General features: G+C 37.0%; 1 protein-coding gene across 1 annotated transcript in view; it reads right to left on the reverse strand.

Annotated features, from left to right (window-relative positions):
- Positions 1 to 17,911, reverse strand: part of umad1 (UBAP1-MVB12-associated (UMA) domain containing 1) — a 34,491-nt gene extending 16,580 nt beyond the window's left edge. The window contains exons 1-3 of the mRNA XM_062984527.1: positions 17,742 to 17,911; positions 14,622 to 14,720; positions 2,432 to 2,517 (exon numbers count right to left, since the gene is read on the reverse strand). Coding sequence (XP_062840597.1) covers positions 2,432 to 2,517; positions 14,622 to 14,720; positions 17,742 to 17,775 — 219 coding nt within the window. The 5' untranslated portion in view covers positions 17,776 to 17,911. The remainder of the gene's footprint in view (positions 1 to 2,431; positions 2,518 to 14,621; positions 14,721 to 17,741) is intronic.
- Between the last annotated feature and the right edge of the window lie 410 nt (positions 17,912 to 18,321).

The raw sequence follows: 18,321 nt of genomic DNA on the forward strand, positions 1-18,321 counted from the left end.
TTCATAAGGAACATCTTATAGTAAAATTATGTTAATAGTAATGTTGTGAGACAAGGGAACCTTCAGATTAGACAGATTGATAACAATGTTTTGTTCCTAAGAGACTACAACTTGTGCATTGATTATTTCAATGTGGTTTACATTGATTATAATTTAATCTATGGCACCATCAACAGTTCAAAGACAAAACAATATACCCATAGATTATATGTACAGGAGGAGTATCCTTCATCCAAAATGCTTGGGACCAGAAGTGCTTTGGGTTTCATTTTTTATTTATTTTGGAATACCCATATTTGCATGTATGTGCATAAGATGTCTTGGAGATGGGACCCAAGTCTAAATATGAAATTAATGTATGTTCTGCAATGCGCTTTACATTGGGCTACCTTTGTACTAAGTTCAGAAACTCCAGTAGGTTCAAAATACAGCAGCCATATTGGTTATAGAAATATCCAGGAATGAACATATTACACCTATCCTAAAGTCACCCCGCTGGCTGTCAATACGTTTCCGAGCAAAGCAAAATGTTGACCTTTAAAGCCCTACATTGTTTGGGTCCAGGTTACCTACAGGATCGCCTTCCCCCATACAATCTGCACACCTAGGTCCCTTGGAGGGCAGCTACTCCAGCCTGACAGAACTTGACTGGCAACTGTCACCCAGAGGACCTTTTCACCAGCTACCCCAAGACTGTGGAACGACTGTCTGGAAAGGACTTGACAACTAAATGAGCTATCAGAATTTTAAAATCATCTAAAGTCCTATGTCTTCTGGAAGATTTACCTGGCAGTTTAAATCACAAATTGTAAACTTGCGTCTTATGTTTCATCTTTGTTCTGTGTATTTTATTATTTATTTTGTAGAAGTATGTTTTAATATGTGTATTTTGTAGAATGTTTTTAGATGATTGTGTACCTTGAGCGATATTGCAACCCGCCTCGAGCCACAAGGAAAGTAATAAACAAATAAATAAATAAATAAATAAATAAATATTAATAATATAGAGTTTACAGTATGGTATAGTATGGGGCATAGTATTAGTTAGGCCTATTTTTAAATAGGAACTCTCAAACAATCGGAAACTACATTTATCACATTTATCTGGCATCTACCAATCTTCATGGGTGCCAATTAACTGAGCGTGTAGTGAACCTTTGACACATAGCCTGAAGATGATTTTATATAATATTCATAATAATTTTGTGCATGAGATGAATTATGTGTACACTGAACCATTAGATAGCAAAGGGGTCACTATCACAGCCACCCATGTGGACAATTTCGGATTTTGGAGTTTTTTCTGAATTTTGTATAAGTGATGCACGAACTTGTATTAAGAATTAAAATGTGTGATAATGTTCAACCTGTACTACCATAATTTAGTTTGATACTTCACTACAGGAATGCCTAACAAAGAGACATGCTATTTTTATATTTAAAAGCAGCTTGCCTCTTAGGTAGATATAGCTAAATCAACAAACTTAAAAAAACACTTATCAATCATACATGCTTTTTTCTTGAAATTATATTCCTGAAATTATTATTATATAAACTACAAGTAAGAATCTCACAAATAAATTCCTTTATAACAAACGAGGTCACTTGTGCAGATCCATATTAATTATAATCAAATGTCTGTAGATATATTATGATTAAAAAGACCTATTACTAACAGGGAGAAGGGAAAACCTAAAAGAACATAATGGAATGCTCAACTATCCAAGTAAATGACTTTACAGTTCTGGCCAACAGAACTCTCATGGCATAAGAATACCTGTCCAATCACAATACAATTCGATATTAATATATTTATAAGCCTCTCTTCCGCCTCTCTTGAAAATAAATAAATAATAATAATAATAATAATAATAATAATAATAATAATAATAAAACTTCATTTATACCCCGCCACCATCTCCCCAACGGGGACTCGGGGCGGCTAACATGGGGCCATGCCCAGAGCAATACAATATAACAAAATATAAAACAACATAACATAGCACCATTAAAAATACAATAAATGCATCAACATCAAGAAATCAAAAAAACAGTAAAACAAGGGCAGTTAGAAAGACTTCAAAGAAACTGGATGCTATATTTAGTCTATTTATACCATTACCAATTCATTTTAAATGTTTTAAAAAGCTTTATATAATTTCACATTATTCAGAATACTTTTATGCTTTAACATGACAAACTTATGATTTAAATTTATCCTCATTTGAAACAGTGAAATTATTTCCATTAAAGCACTGAAAATAAGTTCCTCTCATTTCTTACTCTAAAAGTGTCCTTTTTCTCTGGATAACTTATGACAATTCGAAAGATAATACAAAATAGAAAACAATAGTTTAAATTACTTAATATTAAAGCTGTTAAAATCCGCTGAAATATTTTTCTAATCAACTTTAAAGTTAGGCATTCTGACCTGTGAAGTCTGATCACCCTCAGATCCAGTCACGTATAATGAAGTTTTATCTGTAGAGCCATTCCTTTCTTCATTAACTGTATTGTCTACAAGAAATGATACAATGTTAGCATCTTAATAGCCTTGTTCATGATTACATTTTTTCTAACAATGTGCAAGTCTGTTAAACTGCTACCATCCCTTTCAACAAATGTATAATTCAAAATAACAGGCAGGATTAATTTCTCGAGTCGCTTTTCAGAAAACAATTATAGTGTTCCATCTGCTTTAACAAACATTTTATGTTTTAAAATGTTCTTAATGGTGCAGGTAAAAAGTTTTCACATTACAAAATGTCACACTCTCTTCTTAATGGAAATATTATCTATCAAAATCTGTAATAAAATACATGTTTATACACGTACAAATATTATTTATGAAGAGGACATGGTTGTGTTAAGTTATATTTCATCACAGAACAACCCATTGCCAAGAGTTGATATAAATAATATTTTGGATTCTAATAAATGTGCTTCTCATTTCATAAGATTTCATTGGAAAGAGAGGTACCCCACATTAAGATTTTAGCGGTTCAGGCCCAGGCTATTTGGCTGACCGCATCCCCTTGTACAAACCTGCCCAGGCCCTGAGGTTTTCAGGAGAGACCCCTCTCTTGGTCTCACCTCCATCTCAAGATCTATTGGTGGGGATGTGAGAGCAGGCCTTGTCAGTGGCTGCCCCTCGACTCTGGAATTCCCTGCCCAGGGAAGCCAGAATGGCCCCCTCCCTGCTGTCTTTCCGGTGGCAGGCTAAAACCTTTTTATTCAGACAGGCTTTTGAAAATGAAGGTTTTAAGGATCAATTCTGGGGGTGCTATGGTTTTTAACTTTGAATTTGTTGTAATGGTTTTTAATTAGGAACTTTTAAAATACTGTTTATATTTAATCCCATTTTAATGTTCACATATAATAATAGTAATAATAACAACAACAATAACAATGGTTTACTATGCTAAAGTTCATTTCTAAGTGATTATCAGTTGAGGCAGTTTGTTTTGGGATAAACTAGATTGCTGGAAATACTTATGCAAATGAGATCATATTTCATCTTTACTGTAAAATCTCCTTTCTGTTCTTTGGTTTGAGATCTGAACAATGTTGCCAAAACAGATGCCATCTTTTGCTATTTTGCTTCAAAGCAAGATTTTGCTTCAACACAAAGGTAGCCTGAGAAAGGAATACCACATTGAGCATCAACAACTGTCCTTGGATGAAGTCAGATACTTTCAACCTTTGCATACTGCCAAAAAATGCTGAGAGCAGAACACTTATTTACGCTAATATGGAAAACATTTTTCTCTTACAATGTGGGCCATGAAATTGTGAAATCCAAGCTCACTGTTATGACAGGTTCATTTGAAGTTCATATTTTTAGTATATACAGTATGGTTATGTACTTCTCAAGCTCAATATAAATTCTATTATTTAAACAATAATCTGATCTTAGCATAAGAAGGAAGCCATCTGAGAGATTATACTAAACAAGGGATTTTTAAATTCTGTGTCTCAGTAAGCATCCCGAAGGGTCGAAAAGCATTTCCACTGTTGAAACTTGGAAATATCAGTCCACTAGAGGGGGACACTGAGCTCTTGCCCTCCAAGTGGTTCTCCCTCCTAGTTGCAAATTACATCTCATGACTAGGGAGAGTGACATACATCTACAGCAGGTGTGACAACCTGTGTTCTTCCCAGTGTTTTGGGCATTAGCCCTCAGAATTCCAAACTAATTGGACAAACTGGCTAGGGCTTCTTATAGTTGGGAGTCCCCAACAACTAGAGGGCCACAGGTTTTGCAGGCCTGATCTATAGTATTAAGATGGGGAAAGCTGCAGTCTTGTCCTCTGACTTGTCCTACAATCACTCAGCTAACTAGGTGATTACCCAAATTCTTGAGGATTTGTTTTGTTCTGACTACAACTTTAGAAAGCTAGCATAGTGAGAGCTCTTGGTATCTTCTGGGGTTTGCTTCCAGGAATCCGTGTGGATACCAAAATCCATGGAAACTCAAGTTCCATTATATACAATGCTGTAATAAAACTGTGTACTGTATATAAAATGGTAAAAAAAAATCAAGGTTTGTTTTGGGGATTTGGGTGTGTGTGTGTTTCAAGTCGTGGATGGTGAATCTGTGAATATGGAGGGTAGACCTTACTAACAAGTTCAATTTTACTCCTCACATTGCTTTAAAAAAGAAGTGCTGTGTTTGTGGGCTGTGTAAGTTCAGGCAGTCCCCAAGTTATGAACAAGATAGGTTCTGTAGGTTTGTTCTGAAGTTGAATTTGTATGTAAGTTGGAACAGGAACATTTTAAAAGTGTAACTCCAGCTAAAATTATATATTAGCTTTGGATAGCATAGGAAGGGTTAACATCATGTGGTGTTTGTTTTGCTGTCTGTTGCCCTGTTCAAAATATTTCACCTCACTTTCTGTCCCTGTAATAATTGAATTTTGAAAAAAAAATGGCTTGTTGTTGAAACAAGGATTGGCGAGAAAGCTTCAGTGGAGACACTTTTTCCCCATAACTCTTTCAGAACTGAATTTCCTTTCCTAGGGGAAGATTTATCTCACTTCCTGTTGTCTCACCCCTGTTCTTAACTATGAGTTGCTTGTAAGTCAGGGACTGCCTGTAGTATTGAAATACATGCAAAATGTTACTGTGACAATCCAACTTCTCTGTCTGGACGGGTTAGCTAATATTTTTCCCAAAGTTAAGCCAAAGGTCTGCAACTTGCCTAAATTAAAATAGGGCATGCTTCTCATGTGGATACCCTAGTTGAATAGGAGACACTCAAGCACAATAGTTCAAACTGTTCTGCTAAATAGAATTGACCTTTCTCCTAATAGATCAACATGTTCAATTAGATAATTGGGAGAGAGAAAAACAGATCAAGGTAAACCAATTTTATCTTCAGTTTCAATACAAGAGTTCTCAAAATCCCATCTACTGGAACAACACTATGGTTAAGAACACCGATACAAAGTTTAATGTTACAAAGCATTTTAAATCTTCTAAATGATTTGCTATACGAAGCTGACATTCAATCTAAGTTTGCTTTTAAAGCTCAGTTTACTTTGAGCTCTAATGACTGAAATGAGTAATGCATGTAGCTGTTCTGGAAAGAATCACATACCATGGAAATGTAATAGTAATGAAACCATGAAAAATACTGACTTCAGCTGCTTCAGTATTAACAACACCTGCCGCAGAAAACTATAGGAGATTATCGCAAGATTTTCAATAAAAACAATTTTAATCTGAGACAAACTGAACTGAGAACAGTGTCTTCATTTTGCTGAACAGACACATCTACAACATTGAATAGTTGGGAAGAATGGCATTGACTATAAATTGTCTTCTGCTGACAGGCTTTCTAGTAAAAACCAACTATATTACTATCAGTTTTTCAATGATATGAATACAATGGTATGTTTGGTTGATTTATTTTTAGTATGGGCCTTGAATTTCCCTTTCTGCATGTGCAGTCATGCCCCCCCCCCCCCCCCACAGGAACAGGCATTAATTTGCCAGATTTAGTGAACAGGCAAATGCAATTTTATTTTCATGTAAAGACATGTCATTCAAGTTGGCAGTTTAATATTTAGCTTTCCTATTTCCTTTAAGGCAACATACAAAACTCTCCAGTGTTTGCAAGCATATAGCCCAGAGTAATAATTCTTATTGTAACAATACTACTGCTGCTGCTGCTACTACTACTACATCTCCTCCCATCCCTCTGTCCTCCTCCTCCTCCTCCTCTCTCTCTTATATAAAAGTCAAAGTATGCCTATTTGTCTGTCTGTCTCTTTGTCTATTTATATTGGTGCCCTCTGTGATATCACTGCATTGGCTGTTGCTGAAGTGGTCCTCTGTGATGTCACTGGGAAAGAAAGGGGGCATGTGTATGAGGGGAAGGGAGGGAGGAAGGAAGGAAGGAAGGAATGGGCCAGAAAGAGCCATGTTGCCATGGAGACATTGTGAGGTAGGTCTCAGAACTGGAGAAAGGAGAAAGGGAAGGGAAAAGAAAGAAAGAGAAAAAAGGGAAAGAAAGGTAATTGAGAAGAGAAGAAGGGAAGTAGGAGGGAAGAAAGAGAAAGAAAGGGGGAAACGGTATGAGAGATGGGAAAGAGAAGTGATGAAAGCAGGGGGACAGTGGCCCCTCTAAAATCTGGGTAACACCAGGAATATACAATAGCTTCAACTATAAATCCTCACTGAAATGATCTGCAAATGTAACAAGTACATGGTAACCCTTAACTTGATTAAGAAACATTTTCTGGATATTTGAGGTGGCAAAGCAGTGGCATTTGTGTGATTCAACGCTGACACAAGGGAAATGATGTCAAAAGACAGCAGGAGTACATAAGAAAAATGGATGGAAACAATTTGTTTTCTGTAGATTCACAGGAGACTTCCTCTATCTTGTACTCAATATATTGGACAATAATTACCACTATCCAGCATGACTTCTATCTCAAACCTCTAGAAAGCACCAAATTAAAAAAAAGTCTGTGACAAAGAGTTGCAAATAAATCAATAGGGTCAATTTATTTATTTATTTGCCATATTTATACCCTACCCTTGTCAACCCCGAAGGGGACTCAAGGCGATTTTACACACAATGTCTTAAAACAGTGGTTCTCAACCTGTGGGTCCCAGATGTTTTGGCCTTCAACTCCCAGAAATCCTAACAGCTGGTAAACTGGCTGGGATTTCTGGTAACTGAAGGCCAAAAACATCTAGGGAACCTCAGGTTGAGAACCACTGCCTTAAAACAATGTACAATTAAAATTATAAGACTAATCTGATGAAAAAGTAAATATAGGAACGATTTCCTGACATAATGAGCCATTAAAAAGTAGAGCAGACTGCCTTGGAAGCTACTGGGGTGATGAAAGTATGTAGAGGGTGGATCTCACTTATCTTATGACTTCTACAAGAGACCCTTTGTTTAGGTCCAGATCCAAATCATAGACATTTTTATAGTTGTAACTAAATCAGTTTCGTACATTTGGATGGAATTTCTATAATGAAAAAACACTTTCAATGCATAGAAACATTTTATGATTCAAGTGATATTTGAATTTAGAAAGTCAAAGAAAACACAGAATACTAAAGGTGACTTGTGAATCAGCATTTGTGAGAACTATGAAGACACCCAGAGATCGCCCATATTGCTAGTGACGATGGAATGGGATGAGAAAGTATTTCACAATTTTAAGGATTAGTATGCTGATAGCAAGAAAGGACCTCAAATTACTAATGATTTTAAACTGGGAATTTCCATTTATTCCTCTTCCCACTTCTTCTCCTCAACATAAGTGAAACTAGCTCCCTCTTCACTAGGGAAACAGTTATTTAGTGATCCATTCGAGTGCTCTCAGTCTGAAGCAATGGAATGTATGCAAACACTCATACTTCATCTCAAGGTCACTTGCATTACATAATAAGAAGAGAAAATTCAGCCACTAAAACAGATCCAAATCTTAAATGGTACATTCCAGAAATACCTGGAGGTTGGGAAGATGGAGCGAGAGTGTATCATGCATAATACCACTAGGGCTCTTGTGGGTGGGCTGGTTGGTGGGAATAAACATTTGCAAACAAATTTTAATTGTTCCTCTTTATCTGTTATTGGTCATTTTTATAAGTATGTGTACACACCACTGAGTATTTTTGGCCCTCATTATCATCACTTGTTTTGCACGTAATCATATCCAGCAACAATGCCATTTTCCTTGCCAGATACATTGGCTGTGATCCAACGAACTGCATCAGGCACACCCAAGGGCTTGAACATGGCCTGCGAGAATTGTTTTTGAACTGTTTTTCTTTGAACAGGAGATTCGCCCATGCCAGATCAGAAATGGTTTGTATAAAACCCACTAAGTTCCTAAGTGGTTTTTCATGTCATATTGAAGACTAAATACACAGAATTTACCCCCTGCTATTATCTGTTCTTCAGATCACAGCCATTACCTGTTGCAAAATTCAAACTTTAGACCACACATTACTATCCTTGTCTTGAGATAGGAAAGACACAAAAATTCAGTGTTTACTCCCCCATATTATTTTAGGTTAAACAGAAGATTTGACAAGCATCCATGTTTGTATGCAGAATAACAATCACGTTTCATCTAATGATACCATCTCAACCAATGCCTCAAAGAATGAGGTTTGTTGGATGTGTATACTAGAATGAAGAAATTGCAACTCTTTGTCATGCCTTGGAAGTTAATAAATCTCCCTCTTGTTCAAGGACAGCAGGAAGAGAAACAAACTTAAGTACATTAATACAGTAGTATGTTGGACAGAGATAGTGGTTTCCTGGTATATTGCATATATTACAAAACCAGCCTTATGAGGGATGTCTTGTCCATTTTATCACAACTCCTTTCTGGTTCCCAGACATTATCATACTATATTACAAAAAACCACTCTGTATTCCAGGGAAAAAAATGGTTATGTGCTCATCTTGGCTTTCCTTTCAACTTTGTTGCCCAACGCCAATGCTGAACTTGCCATAGAATCAGAGTTGGAAGAGGTCACATGAGCCATCTAGTCCAACCCTCTGCCATGCGGGAAAAGCACAAAGTACTCCTGACAGATGGCTATCCAGCCTCTGTTTAAAAACCTCCAAATGAGGAGCTTCCAACACACTTTGAGGCAGTAAGTTCCACTGTTGAACAGCTCTTACAGTCAGAAAGTTCTTCCTAATGTTCAGATGAACTCTCCTTTCCTGTAATTTGAACTCATTCCTCTGAATTCTAGTCCCCAGGGCAGCAGAAAACAAGCCTGCTCTTTCTTCCTTATGACATCCTTTCATATACCTTATGACATCCTTTCATATACATATCCTTTCATAAACATGGTGATTATGTCTCCTCTCCATCTTCTCTTCTGCAGGCCAAACATACCCAGCTCTTTAAGCCACTCCTCATAAGGCATGATTTCCAGACTTTCGATCATTTTAGTTGCCCTCCTCTGGACACCTTCCTGCATGTCAATATCTCTCTTGAATTGTGGTGTCCAAAATTGGACATAGTATTCCAGGTGAGGTCTGACCATAGCAGAATAGAGAGGCACCATGACTTCCCTTGATCTAGGCACTATGCTCCTTTTGATGCAGCCCAAAATCCCATTGGCATTTTTAGCTGCTGCATCACACTGTTGGCTCATGTTTTACTTCTTGTTGACCAAGACTCCAAGATCTTTTTTACATGTACTGTTGTCAAACCAGGAGTCACCCATCCTATATCTGTGAATTCCATTTTTCTGCCTAAGTGTAGTATCTTACATTTCTCCTTGTTGAAATTCATTTTGTTAGTTTTGGCTCAACTCTCTTATCTGTTAAGGTCGTTTTGAATTCTGATCCTGTCTTCTGGAGTCTTCACTATCCTGCCCAATTTGGTGTCATCTGCAAACTTGATAAGCATGTCATCTAAACCTTAATCCAAGTCATTAATAAAGATTTTGAACAGAACCAGGCTCAGGACTGAACCCTGCAGCATTCCACTAGTCATTTATTTCCAGGATGAAGTAGAACCGCTGGTGTTCGGTCATTTAACCAATTATAAATCCACCTAACAGTAGTATTGTCTAGCTCACATTTTACTAGTTTGTTTGAAAGAACATCATGGGGGACCTTCTCAAAGGCCTTGGTGAAATCAAGATATGCTACATCCACAGAATTCCCTGTATCTATCAAGCTTGAAAAAAGAGCCTGGCATGACTTGTTTTTGAGAAATCCATGCTGACTTTTAATGATCACAGTATTCTTACTGATTTGCTCCAAAATATTTCCTGGTACTGATGTCAGGTTGACTGGATGGTAATTGTTTGAGTTCTCTTTCTTTTCCTGCTTGAAGATAGGGATAACATTTTCCCTCTTCCAGTCTGCTGGAACTTCTCCTGTTATCCAAGAATTCTGAAAGATTATTGGAAGTGGTTCTGAAATGACTTCTGCTAGCTCCTTCAATATTTTGGATGCAGTTCATCTAGTCCTGGAGACTTGAATTCACTTAGACTAGCCAGATATTCCTGGACTACTACTTTACCTATTTTGGATTGCATTTCCCCTATTACCTTGTCCACTCCGTATTGCTCATGTTGAACACTTATGTGTTTTTGGAAGAGGACTGAGGCAAAGGTGTTGAGCAGCTCTGCCTTTTCTCTATCTTCTGTTAGCATTTCACCATCCTCTCCACGCAGAGGCTCTACCATTTCCTTGTTCTTCCTTTCTCTACTGATATAATCAAAGAACCCTTATTTTTGATCTCTCCGGCAAGCTTGAGCTCATTTTGCACTTTAGCCTTTCGGAACTGTGTTGGTTATTTGTTTGAATTCCTCTTTGGTGATTTCCCCCTTTTTATTTTCTTGTACATGTCTCCTTTAAATCTTAGCTCAGTTGAAAGTTCTTTGGATATCCATTTGGGTCATCTCAACACATACCCACAAGTTTTGCGTTTCTATTACTATTCACAAAAACCCCTCCTTATTCATGGTAAAAATGTCTACCCTTCGAATCATGCAACTGATGAGATAGATTATATGAAAGCTTATGTTTTTGGGCCTTCCAGACAATTTTAAGCCCAGGAGAAACCTTTTCAATAATGGAAAATAAACAGACGTAGCTAACTTACTTCTTGATACAAAAAAGAGCTTCTCCAAAATCTACATTTATTCGGGTGAGTTAAAGTTGTGGAGGAAATGACCCCCTGGGATCCCCAAAGAGCACTGTGGGGAAATATGTATTTTAGATATATTTTACAAACTTTTTTTTTAATGAAGCCAAAGAGTTCAATTCTCAAAGCCTTGATTCTAAAGCGTATTTTAAAAGTTTTGCATCAATATAGCTAAAAGCTTACTACCAACTCCTTTATATAATAAAGAGTGGTATATAATTTTGTCTAAGTCTCCATATTTTCAGCAACTTTTGGCACAGTTTTACTAAATATTTCCATGGAGAGGAACATTTATGAGACTCATATAATTCAATTCAAAGCAGATAAACTGGGATCAGATCCTGGGGTATAGGGTAGTGTAGAAGGGGCCCAAGAAACACTTTTTACCTAATATAAACATCTCTAAAATGAGGTGCACCTTAGAATGATGGGTATAAATAAAGCTTTTTTATGTTAATGGTACTGAAATTAGTGTGTACCTTAGCATCTTAGAATCAAAGAATATGGTAGCATCTGCAAGAGCCAAATGCATGAAATGCTGTTTATTTACAGCATTATTTACAGAATTATAAACGATGTAAGACACTGGACCTATGAAGAAAACTGCTGGGAGACAAACAATTGTGCTATTGATCCTCAGGTTCAATGTTATATAAAGCCCAGAGAAAGTATGCTTTATTTGTAAGGGACACACCTGCTTACACAATGAACCATTAGATGAAGTCCTATTGTTCTGTAACCTAATTCTGTTAATCTGTATTGGCTATGCTTTCATTCAACCAAAACAAGGTTACACTTTTGGAGATAACCAACAGGGACACTCTTAACCAATAATTACATAAAATTGAAAGTCATTTGTATTGTTGAAATGTTATTTTCATTTTTTAGAATATACACTTTCACTCTTTTATGTTATGTAGCTTTCATATGACCATTTAGCATTCTAGTTTGGGGGAAAATACTAATCAACTATGGATTTTTTATTCCACTATTTCAAACTTGCTAAACATTTGAAAGTGTCACTCCACTTGCTTTTTATATTAACCTTGCACATACAGGTTTTAAAAATCTGAAATCTACAATAGGAGAAATGGGTAGTCTGTCTGCTAATTAATGGTGTATTCGGTTTAGTAGAGGAGCCCATGAGCATGAAGAAAGATGCCATCTAATGATACAAAAGCACACTGCACTTTGTTTTTGTGTAAAACCAGAACCCAGGAGGATTACTCTGACTCCATACTGAAGACAGAGTAGCAATTATCTTCCTATGCGACTAGAAATTTGACACTGGAGAGAGTTGTTGTTCTGATCTTCCTTACCCACTAAACTCAAACTAATCAGACACATGGAAGTTTTAACCCTTTTACTCACAGAACAGGTGACAGCAAGAAATCCAAACAATCTTTCACTTCATAATGTAACCATTAATTTGTATTTTAAAAATTCCCGAACTGACTTTGTATAGATCAAATAATTAAGTAGGATGCTATACTGAATATACTTAATAAAAGAGTACTTTTCAGGAAATATACTTGGAAGAACTGGTTATACAGCGTGTTCTTTCACCAAAGAGGAAATGTGGCAAGCAAAAGTATAGTTTCTATGACTTGCATCACTTCACTCTTGAAAAATCGCCATTATCTCTACACAGCACTGTACTCAATGTGTCATATTATTTACTAAGATTTTGAATGCAATGTATTCCACCTGTTTATTTACTTCTCTACACAGCAATACTTCACTTTGCCTCTGGTCGGTGGGATTAGGATGAATGATGAGGAAATCTTGCTGAATCTTAAGTCAGGACCTAGTCAGGAAACTTTATATACATTGCTAGCTTGAATTCCACAGTGAAGACAACCATGATATAAAAAATATCAATAATAAAGTTCCTTATTTGCTAGTTTGCTGGTCAGCCTTAAATCCTGGTTAAGAAGAAATCCTGGTGTTGCTGTGATATTTTAAACATGACTAAAGTTAATAGTGGTAATTAATATACTATACAAGAGACAGTGCTGGCCAAATATATTCACAGTCCTATGACCTACTCCTGACAATTACCGCAAAGACCCAGGTCCTAATCAAACTCTTATTCACGCAACCACCATCTTAATCCACATTCCAGATTGAATGAAACTTGTGTGGAGTGAATAAGGGTAAAGACCAAATACATGTGCGCTTCTAAGTTCTGTATAAGAAGGTGAGAAAATATTAAACCTGTATCCAATCTCAAGAAATATGTTTCCAAGTTTGCATGTATACTAATAAAATAACAGCATCTTAGTATATAACTTCCCTAAATAATATTAAAACCAGAAGATCCCACCTAGTCTTGGGAGCCAAGCAGGGTTAGCCCTGGTTAGCCCTTTAATGGAAGAATTACCCCTGGTGGCGTAAAAGGGTAACGCCTTGTGACTTGAAGGTTGGGTTGCTGACCTGAAAGCTGCCAGGTTCAAATCCCACCCAGGGAGCGCGCGGATGAGCTCCCTCTATCAGCTCCAGCTCCATGCGGGGACATGAGAGAAGCCTCCCACAATGATGGTAAAACATCAAAACATCCGGGCGTCCCCTAGGCAACGTCCTTGCAGACGGCCAATTCTCTCACACCAGAAGTGACTCAGGTTGCTCCTGACACGAGAGAAAAAACAACAAATAGGAAGTGGATATCCAACAAATGGGATATTTCAGAAGATGGAATGGCAAAACCACCTCCAGGTAATCTTTGCATGAGAAAATCCAATGAAATCCATGGGGTCACCATAGGTCAACAAATGACTTGAAGGGAAATACAGACTAAATAAAAAGGTTTTAAAGTATCTATTCATATCTCTGGATGCTCAGGGAGATATTTACAAGAAGCACTGCCATCAACCTTGACACAAGTATCACACAATATGATCTGTAACAGCTACAATTTCTCGTATAGCCTTGTTTTAATTCTGCTTGTTAATATTCTAATATCTATACTACATTCAACACATTCCTTGTGAAAATAAAATGAGAAAAATTATTTAAGATAATCTTCAATAAATAATTAAATTAAAGCATACTCGGGCTGTTGTGGTTTTATATGATTTATGGATTTAAGCTGAATTGATTTTAATACTAATTATATTTAATACTGTTTTAATATTTGTATATTTTAAATTGTATTGCAATGCTTTTAATTTTAGCTGCCTTAAGTCTCCTCATGGAGAGAAAAAGTGAGATATAAATAAACATAAGAATAAGTTCATTAACATACATAGGCAGTTACTAAGCATAACTGCAGATATTAATGTCAGACATGAGTAACTATTGAAAGAAGTTAACATTTTATATGCTATACTTCAATGTCAATAGAAATACTACAGTTTTTCTTTCTTTCTAGATAAATTAATAGTTATGAAAACTTTCCTATCCAGGACTGTTAACTACAGTGTGTGTCAGGTGGGAACCATGTGAGTACCTTTAAGGCTTTAATTTGCTTACCCAGAAGAACAAAACCATCTGCTTCTTTACATGTCACTGGTATCTTCTTGGGATCCTGACTCTTCCGGAAGAAGCTTAACATCTCTTTGAAATATAAAACTGGGAGGAAAAAGAAGAGGAACAAATTATGTTCTACTGAATAATTTTGCAATTCTGACAATTACAAAAATAAGCATGAGCAAACACTGAACTTGGTGAGGAAAAACAATGAATATACGATATATTTACAAAATTGTTCAATACTGTCACTTGAAGAGGTTTACAGCAAGCATAGCTGGTTGATTCTCAAGGTGAAGCACTAGAAAAAATTACACAAGATAATGTTACCTTATTCTGCAACAAAGCATTCTAGTAAACATCACTTGACTACATGAAGAATTTTTTTCTGATCAAGCTGGAAGCTTTTTTATATAGAAACGTTCATGCTGGCATTGCGAGTAAAATTAATCTATATTCAACTAGATTTTTTCATTAATCTTTTACGATTAATAGAAATTTATATAAGACCTGAAAAGTTATAATGTTGAAACAGTTTTGTAAGACTATCTAATAACCTACTTTTACAAGCTGCCACTCAGTCATAGAGTGACCCAGTTACCTGTTTCTCTTTATTTATTTAAAAATTGAGCCTACTTTATCAGGGCAAAGCCAATCATAAATTGTATGTGTCTCACTTTACCTGGCCCTCAATCTCATGACCTCTTGTTTCCTATTCACTCCCAATCCTTAATGCTTTTTCTATTCCTTCCTACTTCCTGTGTCACTTGCCTTTCAACAATGCTACATATCTACCCCCCTCCCCAAAAAGCCCACATATTATGTATTCAAATCTTTATCTGCAACCTGCACAACTAGATAAGATTAATTGAAAAAAAATACACTTTCATTTTATTGTGACATTATTTAGATTGGTCTCAAATTATTTTGTCTTTAAGGAAACATTTTAATCTGACACTCCCTATATTAAAATATCTACATCTAGACATTACAGGCTCCAACTATGGGTAAAATTAGGAGAGAAAATATTTGCTTTATTATCAGAGACTGTGTAAAAAGGGCAGGGCAAGATCAACATGAACTTCCTACATCTATTTATACATATAAAAGTCTAAGTTTGTATATATGTATGTTTGTTTGTTTGTTTATTTGATGGATGTGGACTAAACTTGGCACACATATCCTTCATTATCCAATTTAAAATAATTGAGGGCTTTTCGGGCCCAGAGTTGAGGGAAGGAAAAGAACAAAAAGGATTGATTCTTGCTATATGACAATGATATGTTTTCAAAGACTTTCCATTTCGATTTCAATGTGTTATGTAGTGGGTTGAATGCTAGACAATGATCTCGATACCAGGGTTCCAACTCTAGCTTTGCCATGGAAAAGCACTTGAGTCATATTTTCTTAGCTTCAGAAAAGCATGTGACAAGTTCATATTAGGCTTGATGTAAGCTGGAAATGACTCAAAGGAGCACAACAATTAATGTCAAATAAAGGGAAGACAAAGAAGATAGTGTTTGCTGTATTCACAACTGGGGAAAAACAGATATTGTAATTTTTCTACTCAGAAAAATATTTGATGCAATGAACTGTCATTTTCACATCAGATGTACTCATGGAACTAAAACATGCACTTTGTTATGTTCATTACTGGGGTTTAGTAAGGTGCAGTAATGCCTACATTGGATTAAACATGAATACAATCAGCTACTCTTATAATTAATAGCTCACCCATGTTCTCACATACATTGTGTGATTCTGGAGCAGAAAAGCATGGATGTTTTGTAGGTACTTCTACTCTTTGTCTGGCACTGAAGATTATACTGTATTATATTTATTAAAAGCAATACAAATTGTCTTAATATAAGCCTTTAGTCAACTGCTCAGCAGATATTAAGAATCACCAACCACTTTTAACAGAAGAAATTCTTTGTTGGGAGGTGTTAGCTGTCTTTGATTGATTCATGTCTGGAATTCCTCTGTTTTATGAGTGGTGTTCTTTATTTACTGTCAGGGAAGAATGCTTCTGGAACATGGCCATGCAGTCCGGAAAACTCACAGCAACCCAGTGATTCCAGCCATGAAAGCCTTTGACGACATATCATAATATAGTTTCAAATCACTATTTGCAATAATTTATGATCACATTCACCCTCCCCAAGTCATAGAGATTTATATAGTGCTTCTCTGTCTGTCATGCTCCTGGGCAAGGTATATGCATCTGCCATATTGTTTCCTTTGTAGTTTGGCCCTCTTGGCTTTCTGTACCCCTAGTTATGATGCAATAGCTCCTTTCTTCTCTCTCAGGCCTGTACTTCTTCTGAAGAGAGAACATGGCTGCCCAGCTTCTGGGAAATTATCATTTTTTCACCTACTGTAGCGTGATGTTTTGCAAGAGTTACCCAGATTAAAGTACCTGGCACCTTGTTTTGTGTCTCTACAATTGAGTTAACACTATCTGACAACATTTCTGGTGTAAGTACTGGTCAAAATGGAGATTGCTATAGACACTCCCATGGCCTTACACTTGTAGCCAAGTTATTGAGTCAGAATACTGTCAGTCTTCTAACTAGTAAATTTTTCTCTTCTTTGTTTTTTTAGTTTTCTTAATAATAGAGATATCTTATCCTAGTGATCTAACCAATATAAGACTTGGTTTGAATCTGCTGTGACTTTAGTCTTGTCACAAGTACTGCATTCCTCACGACTCAAGATGTTACTCTGAGGGAAAGGTTCTCCCATTCAGAAAGAGCCAGCTGACATCTACCAAGAAGTAGCAGCCAGCCATGAAAGGATCAAGGCATTGACATCTCCGGCCCATCCCCTGTTTGGGTATCAGCCAGCAAGCCAATGCCTTAAATCAAGAAATAGTTTTCTAAGATACTCGCAGGAACACCTCAGCAAGCAAGAGTCCAAAAGTGGCAGGCTAAAACCCCAAACCTCAATCAGTGGCTGACACCAGATGAGAAATTCTCTCCTGGGCACACAGAAGACTGGGTGACTTGGAAGGCACTGAACAGACTGCATTCTAGAACCACGAGATGCAAAGCCAACCTTAAGAAATGGGGCTACAAAGTGAAGTCCATGACATGCGAGTGTGGAGAAGAACAAACCACAAACCTTCTATTACAATGCAGCTTGAGCCCTGCCACATGTACTATGGAGGACCTTCTTACAGCAACACCAGAGGTTCTCCCAAGTGGCCAGCTACTGCTCAAAGGACATTTAGTATAATGCCAAGTTGTTTTTTAAAACTTTGCGTTTTCAAATACATTACAATTCGTACTCTCGGTTCGCTTGACACGATAAATATTCAGAATGAGGAAAGGGTATGACGTCACCCGCGAGGCAACAGCTAGTCCCGCCCACTTAACCGAGCCACCTCAGGCACCTAGGTGCGCATGCGCGGATGTCAACAGCGCCGACGTCTACAGTTTCCAAACGTGTCTCAATGATGCTATTCCTTGGCACTGTTCAACAACACGCCTCATTTTCCGCTTCCCCTTCCCGCCTCGGTTAAACGCCTTCTGACATTAATTCTACCACCCCGGTCTTTCTGACGAAAACCCACCTTCGGCAGCCACTTCCCTTCCTCCACAGCAACAGCGAACACTTTCACATCCGGGTTCAGCCTGGAGACCGAACGCAACTCGCTCAAAGTCGCCGCAGTTTCTTAGCCCGGAAATGACGTCACGGCGGA

The sequence above is a fragment of the Anolis carolinensis genome, chromosome 6 (assembly GCF_035594765.1).
Source record: "Anolis carolinensis isolate JA03-04 chromosome 6, rAnoCar3.1.pri, whole genome shotgun sequence".
Taxonomy (NCBI): Eukaryota; Metazoa; Chordata; class Lepidosauria; order Squamata; family Dactyloidae; genus Anolis; species Anolis carolinensis.